The 22,647-nt window shown below is 39.1% G+C and overlaps 4 protein-coding genes across 14 annotated transcripts; 2 read left to right on the top strand and 2 right to left on the bottom strand.

Moving 5' to 3' along the window:
• Positions 1 to 718: 718 nt before the first annotated feature.
• On the bottom strand, positions 719 to 4,326 carry LOC111446583 (protein FAR1-RELATED SEQUENCE 6-like). 6 transcript variants are annotated; one of them, XM_023085442.1, is made up of 4 exons: positions 4,054 to 4,326; positions 3,423 to 3,518; positions 1,146 to 2,965; positions 719 to 737 (listed from the first exon to the last, which is right to left on the bottom strand). In XM_023085442.1, exons 3-4 carry the CDS (start codon positions 2,963 to 2,965, stop codon positions 734 to 736), a joined length of 1,824 nt encoding a protein of 607 aa, XP_022941210.1. In that variant the 5' UTR covers positions 3,423 to 3,518; positions 4,054 to 4,326; the 3' UTR covers positions 719 to 733. The 6 variants fall into 6 exon arrangements, with proteins under 6 accessions (XP_022941210.1, XP_022941205.1, XP_022941206.1 ...); XM_023085441.1 differs by lacking the exon at positions 719 to 737 and adding an exon at positions 937 to 1,059; XM_023085443.1 differs by lacking the exon at positions 719 to 737 and having other exon boundaries at positions 1,122 to 1,235; positions 1,325 to 2,965.
• Positions 4,327 to 6,773: 2,447 nt separating this feature from the next.
• Positions 6,774 to 16,269, top strand: LOC111446723. 2 transcript variants are annotated; one of them, XM_023085659.1, is made up of 10 exons: positions 6,775 to 8,246; positions 8,899 to 9,372; positions 9,478 to 9,779; positions 10,542 to 11,267; positions 11,349 to 11,627; positions 11,808 to 11,969; positions 12,079 to 13,023; positions 13,241 to 13,456; positions 13,792 to 14,052; positions 15,546 to 16,269. In XM_023085659.1, exons 1-10 carry the CDS (start codon positions 6,899 to 6,901, stop codon positions 15,891 to 15,893), a joined length of 5,061 nt encoding a protein of 1,686 aa, XP_022941427.1. In that variant the 5' UTR covers positions 6,775 to 6,898; the 3' UTR covers positions 15,894 to 16,269. The 2 variants fall into 2 exon arrangements, with proteins under 2 accessions (XP_022941426.1, XP_022941427.1); XM_023085658.1 differs by having other exon boundaries at positions 6,774 to 8,246; positions 8,899 to 9,779.
• A 1,256-nt stretch (positions 16,270 to 17,525) lies between these two features.
• On the top strand, positions 17,526 to 20,726 carry LOC111446725 (ACT domain-containing protein ACR2). Of its 3 annotated transcripts, XM_023085663.1 has the most exons (7): positions 17,526 to 17,799; positions 17,884 to 17,935; positions 18,032 to 18,146; positions 18,252 to 18,319; positions 19,018 to 19,674; positions 19,793 to 19,897; positions 20,106 to 20,726. In XM_023085663.1, the coding sequence occupies exons 1-7, from the start codon at positions 17,729 to 17,731 to the stop codon at positions 20,445 to 20,447; spliced, it is 1,410 nt and encodes a 469-aa protein (XP_022941431.1). In that variant the 5' UTR covers positions 17,526 to 17,728; the 3' UTR covers positions 20,448 to 20,726. The 3 variants fall into 3 exon arrangements, with proteins under 3 accessions (XP_022941431.1, XP_022941429.1, XP_022941430.1); XM_023085661.1 differs by having other exon boundaries at positions 18,032 to 18,319; XM_023085662.1 differs by having other exon boundaries at positions 17,526 to 17,935; positions 18,032 to 18,319.
• Positions 20,381 to 22,605, bottom strand: LOC111446729 (probable sucrose-phosphate synthase). Of its 3 annotated transcripts, XR_002711134.1 has the most exons (4): positions 22,291 to 22,605; positions 22,111 to 22,196; positions 21,499 to 21,627; positions 20,381 to 20,460 (listed from the first exon to the last, which is right to left on the bottom strand). XR_002711134.1 is itself a non-coding variant. In XM_023085667.1 (3 exons), exons 1-3 carry the CDS (start codon positions 22,222 to 22,224, stop codon positions 20,437 to 20,439), a joined length of 267 nt encoding a protein of 88 aa, XP_022941435.1. In that variant the 5' UTR covers positions 22,225 to 22,244; the 3' UTR covers positions 20,381 to 20,436. The 3 variants fall into 3 exon arrangements, 1 of the variants encoding a protein (XP_022941435.1); XM_023085667.1 differs by lacking the exon at positions 22,291 to 22,605 and having other exon boundaries at positions 22,111 to 22,244; XR_002711135.1 differs by lacking the exon at positions 21,499 to 21,627 and having other exon boundaries at positions 20,385 to 20,460; positions 22,111 to 22,204.
• Positions 22,606 to 22,647: the final 42 nt, after the last annotated feature.

Raw genomic sequence — 22,647 nt, 5'->3', positions numbered from 1 at the left:
TGCGAATATACTCTTTTCATTTAGCATTTGACTCATCGTTCGATAGCACACAACATTTTATGACAAGCAACCAATACTGACCAAACTAGATGTAATATGAAGTCACAAGTAAGATATTAAAAAAACAATGGCATACCCTATATGAGTCACCCTAGGAGGCTAAGCTCTTTCTTAAACTTCCACAGAAAGCTGTTCACATAAAGCTCCTCTATAATCGACTTCAGGGTTTCTCATTCATACTTACTTGATAACATGAAGACGAGTTCTGATCGGATTAGCTCCCTCCTTAGGCTGCAGGCTGTACGCCTTCTGTTCGTTCGCTCCTGCGTGTTCGTGTTGGAATGTGCAAGAACAATACCTGAAACTGAAACCACAAGAATTCGACCGAGCCAAACACCAGTTTCCATTTAACTCATCTAACAATCATATAGTTATCTCACATTCAGCAGTTGAAAGATTGAAACATATGAAATGAGACAACTTTCATAAAGATGATGAATGGTTAGGTACCTCCCCTTGACCAGTAGTAGGGCAAGGGAGAGCCTTTTAATGCAAAGGGCTGAATCATTGAGTGTGGGGCTAGAGATATGAGGGTTTCCCTGAAAAAGAAAGTAGCTGTGCTTTGATATCTGAGATCAATGGCCCATTTTTAGGCCATAATATCAAAGCTGAATCAAACAAACAAGTTCTGCATCTTTCTCTTTGGGAGAGGCTGGGAGTATGGTCCAATTGTTCACCTGCAGTATGTATCAGTTTTACAGAGGAAATCAACAAATACATACCGTTCTTGGGATTGATGATTGATATATCTATGTGTATATATATATATATATATATATAGAGAGAGAGAGAGAGAGAGAGAGAGAGGACCCACGTGGCATCTAGACAAGCATTGTCTTTGCAGCAAATCTTTGTATTTTTTTCACAATTACTTCATCAGAACAAACTATCCATCGTTATTTGGATTATCCTCTACAAGATTTAGTTTATTCAACAACTTCTCCAGTTCTTGCAAGGCAAGCTTATAACGTTCTTGAGATTGTGCACCTTCCTCTACAACTGGAAGGGCACAATTAAGAATGTGACTATATTGGTATGATGAACTATACATATTTGTATTACTTAGGCTCTGACCTAGGAGATACCTGCGTTTGAAATCTTTACACCACCGTGGCAGAATGTAGCGAGCGGGGATTTCTTCCACGCCGTTATAATTTAGAACATTTAACGCATGCCTGCAAAGGTAACCTTTGTAGTTGAATAAACTGCAAATGCATCGAATGTCCACTTCAGTTGTCTCATATAAGACCTCGAAATATTTTACCTCTTTCTCGTTTCCCTCAACTTCAATCCTTTCTTTGACAATGTAAGTTACTATAGGCCCATTTACACTGACCTGCCTTGTGTTGAAGCAAGAGTACATTCCTTCTACCTCAGATTGGAACTTGCTAAATATGTCTTTTGTGTACACCTTGGAGAGCTGCAATTCAAAATTACATCTCGTTTTCAACTCGAGGCTTAAATTTCTCGACTCCAGATCTGCAACTGATACTTTATGGTATTTCCTATGGAGGGCAAGATCATACTTATCGAGAAATTCCTTAAAAGATGTGTGTTTATGTACATACCCATCGAAAAACGTTTTAAAGCTCTCGTTTGCATGGATAGGGACCATTCCTGCAAAAAATATGTCTTTTAAGTATACAGGAGCCCATAATGTTCTATCTTCATACAGTGATTGGAGCCATTTATTATCTCCAAGCGCGTTGTGCTTGATCATATTAGTCCACGAAATTTCAAATTCAGCTATCTTCAATGAGCTAAAAATGGTTTTGTTCAATTGGCTTCTTATTGTTTCATATCCTTTCAATCCACCCAACTTTTCTGGTACTCTTTGCATGATATACCACGTAGAATAACAGTGACAAGCTTTAGGGAAAACTTCAGAGACTGCAGCTACCAGTGTTTTATTTTGGTCAGTAATGATGACCTGTGGAGAGCATCCCAGCATGCATTGAAGCCATGCCTTCAAAATCCAAACAAAACACTCCACTGATTCAAAGCCAACAAAGCCACATCCTAACAACACTGATTGCCCATGGTGGTTCACACCGACGAACGAAATCAGAGGAATCTCGTATCTGTTTGTTAAGCATGTTGTGTCTATAGTGATGGTATCACAAAAGTAACTATATGTAGTCCTCGACCGGGCGTCTGCCCAAAACACATTTCTCAAGTGCCCATCATTGTCAAGATCCATCAAGTAAAAGAAATTGGGATTTGTCAATTTCATGCGGCAGAAATAATTATACAGTGCATGTCCATCCCCATCTTTAAGTTCCAAGTGTTTCAAGTGATCAACGGAACTGATACCCTCTCTTTGGTCAACATTTGAGCATCCACTACAACCATTGAGAGTAGTTGATCTATACAGCTTGATGGTATGAACTTCGGTTACAGGATGCAGCTGTGGCTGTGCTTTCTTCGCAGCAAGAATCATCTTTTTATGTGACTTGTAAAATCGAGTGATTTGTGGATTCACTGGATGGTTGTGTTCAAGCTCCACTTCAACTATTCTCCACCTTTTGGTGTCAACCAGCCTAATAATTATCATTGCAGGACAACCAGTTCTAGTTTCCGGCCTTGGATTGTTGGCTTCACTCTTTTTCTTAAATCCCGCACTGCTGCAGCTAAGTTTAGCTCTATATCGCTCCTTTCTCTTAGATCGGAACCACGAATTACTGACTCTGATGCCAAATCCCAGTTCCTTAGCATAAACGTTATAGAAGTCATATGCCTCATCAAAAGAATCAAACTCCAAACCTACTGTTGGCAGTGGAGGATTCTTCTTTGACTGTGCTTCCCCAGATTCGTTACCATTGTCCACGAAGGCACCATCGCCATCCACCTCATACTCGTCACATTCATCAAAGATAGGCTCACTATTAAGACAGACTTCCTCCATCTGAAAGAAAGATCTCACATAATCATAGTTTTGCAGCCGTAGGCCGTTGGGTACATTTAGAAACAACGAGAACAAATTATCCAGAAAGCAAACATGACAAAGTTCAATAATCAAATTTTGTGGTTATATATGGTATAACTAACTGAATTATGAATCCCCTAACACAGAGCCATCGTACGTGTACATCATCGGACTATATAATTCCAAAAGCATGTAACTGATGGCATTTGCCCCAGGCTTCTCTTGAGGGTTTTACTTACAATATGCAAATATATGGGGCCTTGTGATACATGAGATTCAATATATATTTTTTATATCTTGGCCACATGAGACACTTGGGTTTGAGGAACCGACGAAACCTGAACCTACTTGTTTCACAGGATAACGTTCACGAATAGTTCTCTCAATTGTTAGAGATAAATCACGTTAAAACTGAGCATGTAGGTAGAGAACTTACATTTCAACCTGTTTCACCCTTCATCTTTTATATTCACTGCTTAATACTTGGCCCTCGTGAATATGAAAAAGACCAATATCAAACTCCATGGCTAACCTTCAAGATAGTCTCGTTTCAATCAATGCAATTGTAGATAGCAAGCATTCAGAGTACTAAATTGATTTGCAAAATTACGAATAACGTTATCTTCATTCAAGCAAATTTGCACTGTTTATAAAGCTAACTGCTAAATAAATCACTCTTCTAGTAACCTTGAAATTATAATCTTCTCATTAAGCAACTGCAAGTCTACATCTCAATTTATCAGTTATGCCAAAACAATAGACGCTCATAATTACATCAACAACGTCATAAAACTTGACGTGCAAGCATGAGAATCGCTGAAAGGCAATCCAAGTAAATGAGACAAAATGTCGTAATCATTTCTTTTTATATGTTTGCGAATAAACAGACTTTTCCGCTCTTTTGTCGACAAAAATTTCAACAATTGCAAAAGTTACTCCACCAGATTTTCAAAATCGTCCAAACAAACCGAATTCATAGAGCCCTATGAGAGGAGCATTTTCAATCAATTCAATGCCCTAATTACTGAAATTATGCAGCGATATATTGAGAATCACGGTGATCTTACAGAATCGACGGAGGATAACCGGTGCGGAGCAGAATTCGCCACGATTTTGAAGCCCAGTTGATCTACCGAGCTTGGTCCGCTGGGAAGAAGCACGAGTGGAGCTCCCAAACGCCTCGAGTAATGGGGATTCTTTCAACTCAATGAGCTGACACGTGGTCTACTGTTCATTTTCATTCTATTTATTTTCAGGTCCTCGCATTTTCACTTATTTCCAAATAGTGCCCAGATTTTCATCCATTTATATGGACGTCCCACAAATTTTATGTAATTGTAATTTTAGCTAAATATATGGTTTAATGTCCAAAGTTTTGTTTTTTAGGGTTAAATAAAATTTCTAAATCTAACTTTAGTTTATAACAATATAGTCCCTGAATTTAAATTTTTTTAACATTGTAGCCCTTCTACATTTTAATATGTAATAGTTTAATTCTTATTACAATGGATCGTTTGTGATGTCCTACATTGGTTAAGGAGGAGAACAACCCACCATTTATAAGGGTGTGGAAACCTTCCCCTAACGCGTTTTAAAGCCTTGAGGGAAGCCCAAGAAGGAAAGCCCAAAGAGAACAATATCTGCTAGCGGTGGGCCTGGATCATTACAAATGGTATCAGAGCCAAACACGAGGAGGTGTCCCAGTAAGGATGCTGGATGCTGGCCCCAAAGGGGGTGGATTTGGGGACGGTCCCACATTGATTGGAGGAAGGAAAGAGTGCCAGCGAGGACGCTAGGCCCCGAATGGGGGTAGATTGTGATGTCCCACATTGGTTGGGGAGGAGAACAAACCATCATTTATAAGGGTGGGGAAACCTTCCCCCAGTAGGCGTTTTAAAGCGTTAAGGGGAAGCCTGAAAGGGAAAGCCCAAAGAAGACAATATCTGCTAGCGGTGGGCCTAGGTCATTGAAAGGGAAAGCCCAAAGAAGATAATATCTGCTAGCGGTGGGCCTGGGTCCTTGAAAGGGAAAGTTTAAATAAGACAATATCTGCTAGCGGTAGATCTGGGTCATTACATCGTTGGTCGAGATTATGTGGCACTTTTTACTAAGGCAAAGTTGCCTGGTTTGTTTTAATGATTATAGATTGGTTTGTGTTGGTAGGTCTGCACAAACTTTTTGGTTGATTAAAAAAAATTCGTCCAAATATATATAATTAAAATTTTAATTATAAGATATTGAATTGAATATGTTTTTTTTTAATTAAATTTTAATTATACTCTCGTAAATTCTAAATTTTATGTAACACGGAACGACTTGTTTGAACGTTTGAAAATTACTGATTTTTACAGTCGTTACTCTACGTTTTGGATTAATAACGGCTTTTCTGGTTTTAATTAGGGTTTTGCTCGTTTTCACATTTTTCACACTAACCTTATATAGTAAAGCTATGCATTGATGGTCAGCCACTGCATGAACGCTGATTTTTAGTAGCTCTCGACATGAAAAAAATACTAAAACTAACAAATGCGTTTAATGTGACTACCTCAAATTCCACGCCTCGTTAAGCTCGTGATTCGTTTTGTTTTTCAGTTCAGGCTTTAAAAGCAAGACGTTTAAACGTTTTGCCTAAAGCTATGGTACATATCAATTACCGCAAGGTTTTGCTCGTTTTCACGTTTTTTTTTTCTCACTAACCTTATATGGTAAAGTGCCTCGTTAAGCTCGTGATTCGTTTTGTTTTTCAGTTCAGGCTTTAAAAGCAAGACGTTTAAACGTTTTACCTAAAGCTATGGTACATATCAATTACCGCAGGGTTTTGCTCGTTTTCACGTTTTTTTTTCTCACTAACCTTATATGGTAAAGTGCCTCGCTAAGCTCGTGATTCGTTTTATTTTTCAGTTCAGGCTTTAAAAGCAAGACGTTTAAATGTTTTACCTAAAGCTATGGTACATATCAATTACCGCAGGATTTTGCTCGTTCTCACGCTTTTCCACACTAACCTTATATGGTAAAGCGATGCACTTGATAGTCTCCCAATGCATGAACACTTATTTTTAGTAGCTCTCGACACATAGAAAAAATAAAAATTTTAGGAGTTAGAATAATGACTAAATAATGCAAAGTCGGTGAAACCACAAGGATCACCGTCCTTCCATTAAAAATCTCTAAATGCTAACGCGGTACAACTGAGACGGAGGATCTCGGCTACGTGCATCCTACATCTGGGCCAAAAAAAAAAAAAAAAAAACCACGAGCATAACTCAATCATAATCATCACATTTTCTTTCTCTAAGGTCGAAAATTTAAATCTCGTTACTTCACATACGAGATATTAAAAAAACACGTCACACGAGAAATCAGTAGTGTTAAATGAACACGACCCTTCACAATGGTATGATAGTATTTCTTGATTATAAACCCATGATCATTCTCTAAATTAGCCAATGTGGGACTTTCATCTAACAAATAGAATACCTCACGAACAGTGGAGAAAAAGGGGAGTACGATACTCTCGTAATAAAAATTGTTCCCCAAAGAACGTTTAGCTAAATTTTTTTTTTATGTAAACACGAGTATAGTTTAATTAATTTATTTAGACATATTTTATCGATGAAGAGGTCAGAGGTTCGAATTTTTATACAAATAAGAAGATGGGGAGAAAAAAGGGAAAGAAAAAAGGGGCGCAAGTTAGCAAGGAGTATATCATGCGCTTGTCATTGTTCAAAGCTTCACTGTTGTTGCCCTCTAATTTTGTTTATAAATAATGTTGGCTCTGAGTCTCTCTCTCTATTCATTTTCTTCTTCTTCGTCTTCAATTTCTCTCAACGTGAATTTGATAAAACGAAAAAAACAGCAAAAATTAAAGGGAAAACCAAACGAACGAACAAAGCCCTCAAAAGAGAGAGCAAAATGAAGCAGAGTATATCTGAGGCAGTATCTTCATCCACCACGGGATTGACGGAGCAATCTCAATCCTCGTCGTCGTCGTCGTCGGCGACGTTGGAGAAGTCCCAATCCATATCGGCTGCGGCGGCGGCGGAGGATTTGGCCGTAGGGTCGAGAGATGGCGGCGGGGCGCAAGAAACGGTGACTGTCGATCGGCGGGGGGATTTCTCTGCCGTGTGTAGATGGACAGTACAAAATTTCCCGAGAATCAAGGCTAGGGCTCTATGGAGCAAGTACTTCGAGGTCGGAGGTTACGATTGCCGTCTGTTGATATATCCAAAGGGGGATTCCCAAGCGCTACCGGGGTATATTTCAATCTACCTTCAAATCGTGGACCCGCGCGGTACATCGTCGTCCAAATGGGATTGCTTTGCGAGCTATCGTTTGGCTATCGTCAACGTTCTCGATGATTCGAAGACCGTTCATCGGGATTCTTGGCATCGATTCTCTAGCAAGAAGAAATCTCACGGATGGTGCGATTTTACTCCCTCTTCCACCGTGTTTGATTCTAAGCTTGGCTATTTGTTTAATAATGAGTCCATTTTGATCACTGCTGATATTCTAATCCTCAATGAGTCTGTAAACTTTACCCGGGATAACAATGAGCCAGCCTCATCTATGATGATGGCATCATCGGTTGTTGCTTGCCCTGTGCCTGAGGTGCTCAGCGGCAAGTTCACCTGGAAAGTTCATAATTTTAGTTTGTTTAAAGAAATGATAAAAACCCAGAAAATAATGAGCCCCGTGTTCCCAGCTGGCGAGTGTAATTTGAGGATTAGCGTCTATCAGAGCTCAGTTAATGGGACTGAGTATTTATCAATGTGTCTAGAGAGCAAGGATACCGAAAAGACGGTAATATTACCTGATAGGAGTTGTTGGTGTTTGTTTCGGATGTCCGTGTTGAACCAGAAGCCTGCTTTGAATCACATGCATCGAGACTCATATGGGAGGTTTGCAGCTGATAATAAGAGTGGGGATAATACCAGTTTGGGGTGGAATGACTACATGAAGATGTCTGATTTTGTTGGGCAAGATTCTGGTTTTTTAGTTGATGATACCGCTGTGTTTAGTACCTCTTTTCATGTGATCAAGGAATTTAGTAGTTTTTCGAAGAATGGTGGATTAATTGGTGGTAGAAATGGGAGTGGAATTAGGAAATCAGATGGTCACCTAGGCAAATTCACGTGGAGGATTGAGAACTTCACAAGGTTGAAGGATCTTTTGAAGAAGAGGAAGATTACAGGTCTTTGCATCAAGAGCAGGAGATTCCAGGTGGGGAATCGAGACTGTCGTCTTATTGTTTATCCTCGAGGTATGCCTGAACTTCTTCCCAAAAACTTATGCTACGAACATGAAACCAAAATTATATTCAAAAGAGGATGAGATTTCCTACAGGCTACAAGAAAGTAAGAAAAAGAAACTCAAGCATCTAGAATTGTATGCCATATATATTGTATCTGTTAATGATATATAATTCCGTGTTTAAAACATTTGTAGATTTCTCTTAGTAGTTTTGAACTCTGTTTGACATTCTAGCCTGCTGTGGCTGAGGAGTGCATAATTTTTTTGTTCTTTATCATGGTCCTTTCAGCTGAACTTATTTCAAGCACGTCTTGCTGCGCATGATGTGTCTGCTTTGAGATCAAAAAATGTAGATGCCTCATGTCTGGTCTGAAGTTAAAAATTTATTGATGGACATAGCTATCAAGGTGAAAAACATGAAATGCATGCGGGTCATAGTTACACGAACTCTCCATATCTTCTTGCTGGAAATGGTTTGAGTTGAGACAATATATGGTTAGACCATGATAGATGTCTCTGATATCATTGTTATTCTCTCCATATTTGTGGAGTTGCATGTTAAGTTGATTAGCAATTTAACTGGACACATATATTGTAGTTTATTGTTAGTCTTTGTTTTAGGACACGTTGATTAAATTGCTCTTTCTACTTGCTGGTATCAGGGCAGTCTCAACCACCATGTCACCTTTCAGTCTTCCTTGAAGTTACGGATTCAAGAATCACTTCCAGTGAGTGGAGTTGTTTTGTGAGTCATCGGTTGTCAGTTGTGAACCAGAAGATGGAAGAGAAGTCTGTTACAAAGGAGTCCCAAAACCGGTACTCCAAAGCTGCAAAAGACTGGGGATGGCGTGAATTTGTCACACTTACTAGCCTCTTTGATCAGGATTCCGGTTTTCTCGTTCAGGATACTGTAATATTCTCAGCAGAGGTTCTTATATTAAAGGAGACATCTGTGATGCAGGATTTTATTGACCAAGACGTGGAGACGACTGGTTCCAGCTCTGTGATGGATAAGGTAGCAAAAAAAAGTTCATTTACATGGAAAGTGGAGAACTTTTTGTCCTTCAAGGAAATAATGGAGACCCGTAAAATCTTTAGTAAATTCTTTCAAGCTGGTGGATGTGAGCTCCGCATTGGTATGTCTTTTGCATATTCCTTAATTAGGTGGAAGCCTTGTTGTTTGTATCTTTTTGAAAAAATTGTCGTAAGTATGTATTTTAAATTTATTTCAAACATTGCAGGCGTCTATGAGTCCTTTGACACCATTTGCATCTATCTGGAGAGTGATCAGTCTGTTGGCAGTGATCCAGATAAAAACTTTTGGGTTAGATACAAAATGGCCGTGGTGAATCAAAAATATCCAGCAAAAACTGTATGGAAGGAGTCTTCTATTTGTACAAAGACATGGAATAATTCAGTTTTGCAATTCATGAAGGTGTCAGATATGCTAGAGGCAGATGCGGGGTTTCTTGTACGAGACACGGTGGTTTTCGTATGTGAAATATTGGATTGCTGCCCTTGGTTTGAGTTTTCAGATCTTGAGGTAAGTGGATTTTTTCTCGGTTTAAGAAAAATGAAAGAATACAAAAGGCTATACCGTATGAAGGGTGGCCAACCAAAAGAATACTATCATAAAATGGGTTCCAATCCCGAATAATAAGATAGAAAATAAATATTTGATTGATGATATGAAATATTACAAAAGGGATACTATATCCAAGAGGTTCTATCTAATTGCTTTAAGACCATTAAGTCTATAGCTTGAGGAGGAGGTGCAAAATCTGTTCTTATAAATTTTCATATGCATCAAGAGCTACAATCTCACGGGAGTTATATACTTGAGCTTAACTCTTTTTCTTTTTCCTTGCATTATTGCTTTCTTGTCTTATGTCAGTAAGTGAAAGTTATTGACATTTAACCTTTTGATCTTGAGTTCTATGATAGAATTGTTTGAGGAAGAAGACTATCTGAAGGAAGCCATAATTTTAAGTGCATTAAATGGATAAAATAAAAGATGGCATAGAAGAATATTTCTTTCTCCTGATTTTTATCTGACAAGTGGTTCACATTTCTGCTATATGCTTATCAATAGAAGCGTAGAACTGATTAGGGAAAAGGAAGAAATTTATGGATACTTATTTTGATAACTGTTGTGCTACAATTTTGGATAAATTCTGAATATTATTTCTTATAGGTTATTTAGAAATCAGTTATTCTAAAATTAATATTTTAAAAATTCTTCCCATATCTTTTACAAGACAAGATGGTTATGTGATTGTTTTCAAGCGGTACCCTTCCTTCTCAGGTTTTGGCTTCAGAAGATGATCAGGATGCTTTGACTACTGATCCAGATGATCTCATTGATTCTGAAGACAGTGAAGGAATAAGTGGTGATGAAGAAGACATTTTTAGAAACCTTCTCTCTACAGCCGGATTTCATCTAACATATGGAGATAATCCTTCACAACCACAGGTCACTTTGCGAGAAAAACTTTTGATGGATGCTGGTGCAATTGCAGGCTTTCTTACTGGACTTCGTGTTTATCTTGATGATCCTGCTAAAGTTAAGCGCTTGCTTCTTCCTACTAAGCTATCCAGTAGCAACGATGGGAAAAAGGTCTCAAAGACAGATGAGTCTTCCCCCAGTTTAATGAATTTGCTTATGGGAGTCAAAGTTTTACAGCAGGCAATCATTGATTTACTCTTGGATATAATGGTCGAGTGTTGCCAACCTTCAGAAGGGGGCTCTGGGGACCATTTGGAAGCAAATTCGAAGCCTTCCATTCCTAGCAGTGGAGCTACTACTACACCACTGGAAGGTGAAAATGAAAATGAAAATGGAGCAATAGAGACTGCAGATTGTCCTCCATTTCAGAGATTGGATATTGTTGATGAAAGTAGTAGTGCACCTGCTGTACAAAGCTCGGACATGACTAGAACTGATAGGCAGGGCAGGTCTCAACCTGAAGAGCTAATACATCCACCTGAAACATCTGCTGGGGTTTCAGAGAGTGTCTTCCTTCGTACAAAGGTACATTTTGTTGCTGCTTGACTGGTGAATGACTTCCTTTTGTTCATTGATTTTTATTGGTAGCACCAATTGAATTTGCAGACCAAGTGGCCTGAGCAATCTGAGGAGCTTTTAGGCTTGATTGTGAATTCATTGAGAGCCCTAGATGGGGCTGTCTCCCGAGGATGTCCTGAGCCAAAAAGACGGCCTCAATCCGCACAAAAGATGTCTCTTGTGCTGGATAAAGCTCCCAAGCATCTACAGTCTGACCTGGTTGCACTAGTACCCAAATTAGTTGAGCATTCAGAACATCCTTTGGCTGCTGGTGTGCTTCTAGAACGGCTTCAACAGCCCGGTGCTGAGCCAGCACTGCGGATACCTGTAAGCACAGTGTTCTTTATTCCTCCTTTCTACTCGTATTCACTGAATTACTTTTGACTTTCCCGATTTTTTTGTGTAATGCCCGTGCTTCTGTGGTTTATGCTGTGTTGGAATTTTAGTTTCTTCTAAAATTTGATTTGAGAACGCTTCTCTTAATTGGGACATTGATTTTTTCCTTAGGTTTTTGGTGCTCTTAGTCAATTGGAGTGTGGTACTGAAGTTTGGGAACAGGTTCTATTTAAATCTATTGAGTTTTTAGCAGATTCAAATGATGAGCCTCTTGCTGCAACTATGGATTTTGTTTTCAAAGCTGGAGCTCAGTGCCAACATCTCTCTGAAGCAGTATGTATATGGAATGAATGGGCTTCATTTATATTTTCTGCAACCTTTTTACTCTATTATTGTGTTTACTTTTCTGAGTTCTACAACCTTATTCTGCTTCATTCCATAGGTGAGATCTGTTCGTGTTAGGCTGAAGAATTTGGGCATGGATGTTTCCCCATGTGTTCTTGATTTATTAAGTAAAACAGTAAATAGCTGGGGTGATGTTTCTGATATTATACTCAGAGATATTGATTGTGATGATGATGATGATGCTGATGATTTCCACTCAAAGATATCACGTGAGCTTTTCTTATTTGGTGAACCTGGCCCTGCTTCAGAAAGTCTGCATCCGTTGGATGAGCAGGATTTACATGCTGCTCGTCATTTTTCTGATATTTATATCTTGATTGAGATGTTATCTATACCTTGTCTTGCCGTTGAAGCATCACAGACATTTGAGAGAGCTGTAGCTCGTGGTGCCATCACAGCTAAATCTGTTGCTGTGGTGTTGAAAAAACGTCTTGCTCAAAAAGCAAATAGCAATGCTAGATTCGTAGCTGAAAGCTTCCAGCATGGAGATTCTGTAATAGATGGTGAACCTAGTGAGCAGCTGAGAGTCCAGCGGGATGATTTTACTTCTATTGTTGGTCTTGCCGAAACATTAGCACTCTCTAGAGACCCTTGCGTTAGAGGATTTGTGAAAATGCTTTATCCATCATTGTTTAAGTGGTATGCAAGTGAATCTTATCGAGCCAGGATGCTGAAAAGATTGGTTGACCGTGTCACCAGCAGTGCAGATAATAACCGTGAAGTAGATATGGATTTGGAAATTTTGGTTACGTTGATTGGTGATGAACAAGAAATAATTAGACCTGTGCTAAATATGATGCGGGATGTTGCAGAACTAGCAAATGTTGACCGTGCTGCTCTCTGGCACCAGTTATGTGCTACTGAAGATGAAATCATCCGTATCCGTGAAGAAAGCAAAGTAGAAATTTCAAATATGATGAAAGAAAAAGCTGTTCTTTCACAAAAACTTGGTGAATCTGAAGCCATGATCAATCGCCTAAAGGTATTTAATTCTTGCTTACCCATGTACATTTCTCAGAAGTTAGATTCAGTTGCCCATGGAACGGGTATATAGATGGCGAGATTTAAGGAATCATCACGTCAAAGAAAACATGGTGAATTTAAAAACTAATATATATATAAAACACAATTTTGATGTAAAATTTATGCTGTTATCCCATTACTGGTTTATGATTGTCAATCTTAAAAAAAATTGACAGGCTGAGATGAAGGCTGAGATGGAGAGATTTTCTCGCGAGAGAAAGGAACTTTCTGAACAAATGCATGACATTGAGAGTCAGCTTGAGTGGCTTCGCTCTGAGCGAGATGATGAGGTTGTGAAGTTAACATCAGAGAAGAAAGTTCTCCATGATCGTCTCCATGATGCTGAGACTCAAATTGCGCAGTTGAAATCCCGAAAACGTGATGAGATGAAGGTATCAATTGACTTTAAGCTAATGTTTATTCAACTAATGGCTATCCTTTCTTCACGGGCAGAAAATTGTTTGGATGATAACGATCTGAATTTACCATTACATATGCACACATGTTCCGAGAAGTATGGATAATAAATTGAACTGTAACCAAAAGACTAACAGAAAAACATTTGCCCAAGCCATAAAAGCCTCAAGATTTTTTGTTCACATCTTGTTGCTACGTTCCTTATCCATTGCTCTGTGCCCACATGTTAGGGAAGTTTAGCTGTTTTCCTTCTAATAGTTGGTTGTTGCCTAGTTAAGCTTGTTAACGACATGAATCTCTCATGTGGCAGAAAGTGGTTAAGGAAAAAAATGCACTTGCTGAGAGGTTGAAGAGTGCTGAAGCTGCTCGAAAAAGATTTGACGAACAACTGAAACGGTATGCAAATGAAAATATGACGAGGGAAGAAATCCGGCAGTCATTGGAAGACGAAGTTCGCCGGCTTACACAAACAGTTGGACAGACTGAAGGCGAAAAGAGGGAGAAGGAGGAGCAGATTGCTCGATGTGAAGCATATATTGATGGGATGGAAGCTAAATTGCAGGCCTGCCAGGTTTTTTCCTACTTCTACCATGATACTAATCTATCTGTTAGATTTTCATCAGCTCATTTAAATTGCGGTTTTCTGCCAAATTTAACGAATAAATAAGCTCAGTGATCTTACAAATGTTATAATAGCATTATAGTTGATAAATTATGTATAGGTCTTGTTAAATCTGCATCATACTTGGAAAAATCTATTCAACAGTGAAGATTTATTGTAGAAGTACCTTTGTTCGTTTAGGGCTCATCTATAGTTAGAATTTCTTAATGACAACAGTAATAACAAGGGGATAGGGAAGTAAGGTATGGTAGATAAACATCGAGGATTATGTTGTTGTGCGAAAAAGCTACCCTAAGTTTCTCCCGAAGACTCAAGCTTCTACCTGACATCATCAATGATCATTTCTTATTTTTTTAAAAAGAGGAGGTAGTCCCCTTGAAAGTCTATCGACCTCTGTATATGCCACAATCCTGGATCTTATCAATGGAAGCAGAGCATATTCTTGGGGTGGATCCAGAATCTATATAACATTATGGCATCCATGAACTTGATGAAAAGCAGAGGGTACAAAACTGAAATGAAGGGTGTTTTACACCAAAGCTTTGGGGATGGGTTTGTAACAACCAAAGAACCTGAAATGTTTTTGCCTGAGACACTGGAAGAGGAGCTAGAGTTGGAGGTGGAACATGGGAGGTTTCACTTGGTTTTGATGTGTTAGAAAGAATCAAAGATCTCAGTTGGAATTGGTTAGCATTGGAATAATATCTCTGCTCAGGTATTGATTGCTACGAGCTTGCAAGTTCGGTTAGAAAGCAGTGGGGATGATGTGACGATGATAGTGGAGATGAAATGCACTTGGGATTGGGGGAAATTGAGATTGAGAGGCTAGGGTAGTTGCTTTGGAGAGATGAAGTAATATTTACTACTGGTAATCTTGCATAGGTATCTAGCAGACGGGCGTAAAAAGAAATAGAATAAATCACGATGAACATGAACCTCGAGAAGTAGGAAGAATGTGAGCTTGATCAGGCTGGAGGTGAAGTCATATGGGCATTAGGCAGGCTCTAAGAAGTAACAAGAATTGAGTTATCTCGCCAGTGGCAGCAACTATTTGGCGGGAAAATGTGCGAGAGGTAAGATGTGATCTACTACGAGACTGAAGTGCGATTCAAAGCGAAAGTTTCAACGAGGGCGGGATTCAGAGGGAAAAGTTGCTGGAAGGAAAGGAAGGAGAGGCCAGGAGCAGCAATGACTTGATGTTGTTGATGACACATTGGCATTTTTACCATGACATTTTACTTTTTTCAACGAAGAGCGGGGGAGTTTGTCGAGAGGTGTGGAACGGGGACCGACCTATTCATTTAGATGAAAAAAAGTTAGAAAAGTTTTAGAACTAAACCCACACTCAAAACACAATGTGCCACTGCCTCTTTCTCTTCTTTATTGTAACTGAACAATTCTTGAGGCATGTTGGATTGATGCAACCTTTCCTTCTCTTGCAGCAATATATCCATTCACTTGAAGCATCACTACAAGAAGAGATGTCCAGACATGCCCCTCTCTATGGTGCTGGTTTGGAAGCTCTGTCAATGAAGGAGCTGGAGACATTATCCCGAATTCACGAAGAAGGATTAAGGCAAATCCATACTCTTCAGCAGCGCAAAGGGAGTCCAGCTGGCAGTCCTCTCGTGAGCCCTCATTCCCTCGCTCACAGTCACGGGTTGTACTCTGCAGCACCTCCCCCAATGGCTGTCGGGATGCTTCCTTCACTCATGCCCAATGGCTCAGGGATCCACAGCAATGGACATGTGAATGGTGGTGCAGTTGGACCATGGTTCAACCATGCTTGATCGATCGAACGCTTGGTCGTCACAGCCACAATGGTAACACAGCCACTTTTTTCTCCTTAATAGAGCGCTATAAGATGGATAACATCACGAGAGAAGAATGTTACTGTTTTGAGTTGGTATTTTGACTGGTTTACCGGTTCGGGGAGCGCGGAATGGGAGATTGAACGATATAGCAAATCGTTTCTAAATATAGGGTTCTCATGATTGAGTTTGTGAGGTTTCTAGTTGATGATTCCATTCTTAATATCCAGCAGTTACAAATGCCATTCATATGCATTTCTCTTTTCAAGTCATGAAGTTCATTTTAGGTAAAATAGCCCATTCCAGAAAAGCTTTTACCATTTGGTTTCTTTATTCATTACAAGTTCTTTTCTTACCATCTTGTTCTCTTATTCAATTTCGTTACATGGCTTTACGAAACTGACATCGACTAAATAAACGTCTTAAAACAGTCGAATCAAGAGAAGTTTGTCTTGGTTAGTAGTAACCAATTACATTGTTCATGCACTGTCTTGGTATGAATATTGAACAAAAATGTACAGTTTAGCGTCGAGTTAGCCGAATTAGCTCGAGTGAAGAAAAAAAAAATAGACGCTCTAGCTGTATAATTTCATTCATCAAAGGTTGTGTTGTGTTGAAAAAAGACGTTCTTTGGTTTAAGAGGTTCTAGTTGTATAATGCCATTCATCAAACGCTCGAGAGAAGGTTTTAATACAACTAGTATGAAAATTTGGACTCTCTAACTTAGTAATAAATTAAATTAAAGCGGAAGTTTAAATACTATTTTAGTTACTTTATCTTCATAATTTCTGGTTTATTTCTTATATATAGTATTTTGGTTCGTATTTTTTAGATTTAATATCTATATTTAATACAAATCCTAAAAAGTTCATTTTTTTTTTGGTATTATATGTGTATATATATAATGAAATTAAAGTGTAAGAACAAAATTAACATTTAATAATCTGATGAGGATATGGTTGGTTTTTTAATTTATAATGTTGGAATCAATTAATTAATCTTTTTCATTGATTAAAAAAAAAAACAATAATTCCTACAGATTCTTGGAAACAAGCAATCCATGGATTTGAAAGGATTTGAAAACCTACCAAATCAAACAATCCACAGATTATAAAATTGAAGGCCGTCAAAGGAAGGAGCAATTATCACTATACATTAAATAACTTCCCATATTGTAAATATTTGAATAAAGTAATAAACTTTCCACAAAATATTAAAACTACCAAATCTTCCTAGTAAATGAAACTTCTTGATTATTGAAAATTGTGATTATTTTTTTTTGATTATTTTTTTTCGTATTTCTTAATTAAAATATTAAATTTGTTAGCCAATTAAAAAAAAAACACTTAAGTAGTATTTAAGACATACATAAACAAAATGGTTATCAAACCCGACCTAAATGTTGTATAAATAACCGATATAAGTAGAATATGGTTCTTTTTCGGTAGACGGTCCTAATTTGACTCTAATGTTCATCATCTCACTTGGGCACGTATTTTCCTTTCTCTTCTCCTCAAAGTTCATAAATGGTTTGAAAATTCATTCTCTAATTTATAATTTATAATCTGTTTGTGTTGAGGGTGCCCATTATTATTCATTCTCTAATTTGTTTTCCTTTTCTTTTCTTTTCATTTTCCTCTGTTTTATCTATTTTTGCATGGCAGAGCAAATTGATGATCCCTCAATTCAAGCATGGCCCCTAATTATAGGTTTCTTTAGGTCATTTCCATGGTTGGCACTTCCATTTCTCATCATTCCTTCCTTCTCTCTTTCTCTCCTTCTTCTCTCTTTTCTGTGACCCTCTTTTCTGCAGCATGAAGAATGTCTGTTGGCCCTACTTTGATCCTGAATTTGATACCCTTCCTGAGAGGATCAATGGCCCAACGTAAGTGCTTTACCTCCACAACTTAATCCCCTCCTCCATCCAAATCAATCCTAATTCTTCTTCTTCTTCTTCTTCCTTCTGTAGTTGCAGGGTCTGTATTGACAATGAAAGCATGGAGGATTGCACCATTGTCAAGGTACCAATAATGGGTTTCTAAGCTATTCTTGGTCTGTTTGTTTATTGCCTGTGCAGCTACTGGTTGATCTAAAGGGCTCCTCCATTTTTGGTGCAGGTGGATAGCTTGAACAAACAAGGTCTCCTTCTTGAGGTGGTTCAGATTTTGACGGATTTGAACCTTTCTATCTCTAAAAGCTACATTTCTTGTGATGCAGGCTGGTTCATGGATGGTAAATTCTTGTTCTTTTCTCTTTCTTTCTATGAATCTGAACAAATGTTTCCCATTTCTTCTCATGGGGTTCTTTTTTTTTTTTTTTGTTTTTTCCTTGTTGCAGTTTTTCATGTGAAAGATGAGAACAGCCACAAACTTACCGATCAGAAAGTCATCAACTCGATCCAGCAGGTCCATAAAATTCCGTTCGTCTCCTCTTTATTGTTGATGGCTAATTTAAGGAATGATCATGAGTTTATAAGTAAGGAATATATCTTCATTGGTATGAGGTATTTTGGAGAAGCTTACAGCAAAGCTATGAGTGGACAATATCATATCATTGTGGAGAGTCGTTATCCTAATATGGTATCAGGGTCATATCAATAGAATTCTCAGATATCGAACAAAGGGTTTACTTTATTTGAGGACTCTAGATATAGGAGTCGAGTCGAGTCTCGATTAATGAGAGGCTGTTTGAGGGCTACATAAGTTTCAGGAGAGGCTCTATGGTGTACTTTGTTTGAGGACTCTAGAGATAGGAGTCGAGTCGAGTCTAGATTAAGGAGAGGCTGTTTGAAGGCTACATAGGTCTCAAGGGAGGCTCTATGGTATATTTTGTTTGAGGGAAGGATTGTTGGGAAGGAGTCCCACATTGACTAATTTAGGAAATGATCATCGGTTTATAAGTAAGGAATACATCTTCATTGGTATGAGGCCTTATAGATTTATAAGTAAAGAATACATTGGTATGAGGCATTTTGGGAAGCATTCATCGTACCTTCATCCAGAAGCCTTCATCATACCTTCATAAGCCTTCATCATACCTTCATCCATGTTTAAGGGTCTCCCTCTATATCTATCTCTTGATTTAGCTGTCTTCTATGGTGCAGGCCATTGGTACAACTAAGGGACCTGACAACTCGGCCAAGACCAGAAGCTATGCCGACAGCCTTCTGAAATCTGATAACTCCGGCGAGCATACAGCCATCGAAATGACTGGCACCGACCGGCCCGGTCTCTTTTCCGAGATATCTGCCGCATTGGCTGATCTTCATTGCAACGTTGTGGAGGCTCATGCTTGGAGCCACAATGCTCGTTTGGCCTGCATTGCTTACATTTCAGACCAGTCTACAGACAGTCCCATCGAAGATCCTCACCGGCTCGCCACCATTGAAGAGCATCTCTCCACTGTCCTTAGGGCGGCCACTGCCCCTCTGATCACCAGTTGGGCGCACACACTGCAACAAGAAGTGAAAACATCAGCCACCATAACAACCAATGTTGAGAGGCGGCTTCACCAGCTCTTGCTCTCGGTTAAGGATTATGATTGGACCTCTGAATCCATTTCAAAGAGACGGAAAAGCAATGAAGAGTGGAGGAAGATAACGGTGAGGATTGAAAGCTGTGATCAGAAAGGATATTCCATTGTCAGCATTGAGTGTAAGGATCGGCCAAGGCTTATGTTTGACACAGTTTGTACTCTTACTGATATGCAATATGTAATTTTCCATGCTTCCATTAGCTCCAAAGGAGATAATGCTTTTCAGGTATCATCAACTCCAACCATTTTAATCTAACATTCTATCCACACCCAGAGTAAATTACAATTGAAAGTCAAGAATATGAAGTATTCTTCTAATCTATTGCTTTGAAATTGTGATGCAGGAGTATTTTATCAGACACGTGAATGGCTACGCCTTGAATTCAGAGAATGACAAGCAAAGGGTGGTAAAGTGCTTAGAGGCAGCTATTGAGCGTCGAGTTTGTGAGGTAAGACTAATTCTAATAGGTCGACATGGAAGGCCTTAAAATTGAAAATTCTAGCAGACACAGCCTTAGAATTCAATGATCTTGTAATTTAACCAAAGAAAGTAAAGAAAAACTTACATGGAGCTGAACTTTAATCCCTGCGCCACCATCAGGATGAAGCTGCAAGTGTATTGATGTTTATGTCTTTTTTAACACAATATTTGGTCAGGGAGTGAGGCTGGAGTTATGTGCAAACAACAGGGTGGGATTGCTATCAGACATAACAAGGGTCCTGCGGGAAAATGGGCTGAATGTGGTGAGAGCAGACATAGCAACACAAGGAGAGAAGGCAATTAATGCATTCTACGTCAAAGACATTTCAGGCAAAGATGTAGACATGGAGATGGTGGAATCCATGAAGAAGGAAATTGGCTCTATTGTCCTTCGAGTCAAGAACGAGACAAGCCCTCCATCCACGCCTCAAATTACCAGGTCTCGTTTCTCCTTCAGCGACATGCTCAAGTCTCAGATTGAGCGCCTCTCTCACAACTTCATTGCCATCAGGCACTGATTCTGTCTTTCCCCTGGCAACAAGTCAAAGGGATTACCGCAGAAAAATGAAGAAAAAGTAAAAGATGACTGTTAGATGTTTATATGTGTATGGTATTGACATAGAGTTGTCTGTAAATAGTATGGGGTTTGGCAAAATGTGATGTGGCAGATGTTAGATGCAACTGTACTGTGGAGTAGAGATTTTCATACACATTCATATTAATGATGCAAAGAAATGACTGTATAGCATTGTGATTTGTTGAATGGAATTGACGGCTTCCATGAGCCTAAACCTTTGAATTTAGTAACAAAATTCCTGTTCATAAGTTGGAGAAGATTTTTTCTTGATGGGTTTGGTTTGAATCTGTTCCAGTTATCAACTAATCTGACCTGCAGTGGATGGAATCAATACAAAACTCATCATTTTTAGTTTGAAAATGCTTATGTAGAAAACACACTTCATAGAGTGCAAATAGAAAATGCCATATAACCAATAATACCACAAAAAGAGCCAAAAACGTTTGGTCCGCTATCTTTATCATGATTTTCCTACCTCAAAGGGAAAAATTCTTCCCTTTTTGGCCGAAATTAATGACATTTTATAACAATGCTCCAAGTTCTGTGGGGGGAGATGTCAAAACATTATATCTGAAACGGGCAACAATACTCCATGCTCCAAGTGCTCATAATCCACCCCCTATCTGAAACGGGCAACAATACTCCATGCTCCAAGTGCTCACAATCCACCCCCTTTGGGGTCCAGCATCCTCGCTTGCACTCTCTCCATTCTCCAATCGATGTTGGACCCCCAATCCACCCCCCTTCGTGGTCCAACGTCCTTGTTGGCACACTGCCTCGTGTCCATCTCCTTCGGGGCTCAGCCTCCTCACTGGCACATTATCTGGTGTTTGACTCTAATACCATTTGTAACAGTCCAAGTCCACCGCTAACATATATTGTCCTTTTTGGACTTTCCCTTTCGAGCTTCCCCTCAAGGTTTTTAAAAAGCATATGCTAGAGAAAGGTTTCCATACCCTTATAAAAAATGATTCATTTTCCTGAAGCTGTACCTCACGAGTTTGGGACCTTGAAGCCAACACGGGTATGGCATTCAACTTCTTTCCATTTTGACAATATAAAGCATGACATCTAAGAGACTGGATTCTCATCAATTTCAGTAGCTCTTTAACTGTAGAAAGCTGCAATTACATTTTTCATCATCAAAATGATTGTAAGAAGCACTCATTTTCCTTCTTCCAAACAACAATTTATTAAGCATCTAGATAAGAAATGAGCTGCATAGAATTTAGACATCAGGGGAGCCAAGGCAAAATTTGAGAGAATCGTCAACCATGTGATCGGTATTATCCAATAGAGGATGACTCTAAAAGTCACAGAACAACAATTTCACTCCATATATGTTCATTCGATCATATGAAATAGTTCATCAGACCGATTTAGGTAACTTCCGGTTTCATCTATAATATGTTCAGAAACACTCATGCATCGGAAGCAACATGAATGTCACTAATGCATCTAAATTATGAAACGAATTCACCTAGTTTTTACAAGATTCAACCGCAGCTAGAGTTGTTAAATCGTAATGTACTCGATCATATTCTGAAATTACAATCGACGAAAACTGAAGTTTAGAAAAAGACGAAGAGACGTTGAAAGCAGACCTGTTTCTTCGTTCGCGCCAAAATCCTCCAGAATACATGTTCTCCAGCCTCGTGTTCCTCCCCTGCGGCCTCCTCGTAGCCGCAGCCTAAATCACTGAGATGTAGATGTTGCATTAAAAAAAAACCTCCTCATACTCCGGTAAGCAACCTAAAAGAGAGCGAAAAATCAAAATGACGTACTCGATCCCAAGAGATCGATTTCATCGAAGCAAGTGATGACCTCCTCAACGAGGACTGATGTGTCCTCTATCCCTCAGCAGAAGCGACGCTTTGGCATCATCGAGTCCAGGCCAAACGTCTAGTATCGCCTCCAAGTAACTGTTCACCCAACCATTTCCCGCCATTACCGCAGCGCTCTAGATCTCTCGAACACACTGAAGAACAATGATCCACCAACGAGACGCTATATAAATGAAGTCGCAGTGGATCACGCTGATGCATTGCAGTGCAAAACACAAAAGAGAAACAGAGATTCCGCGAAGGTTACGATGAATATGATTCAGGTCGTAACCACCACCGGAGCGCCACCGGAGCATA

Source organism: Cucurbita moschata, unplaced genomic scaffold (assembly GCF_002738365.1).
Source record: "Cucurbita moschata cultivar Rifu unplaced genomic scaffold, Cmos_1.0 Cmo_Scf00008, whole genome shotgun sequence".
Taxonomy (NCBI): Eukaryota; Viridiplantae; Streptophyta; class Magnoliopsida; order Cucurbitales; family Cucurbitaceae; genus Cucurbita; species Cucurbita moschata.
Note: the sequence above shows the minus strand (reverse complement) of the source record. Positions and strands in the feature narration are given on the sequence as shown.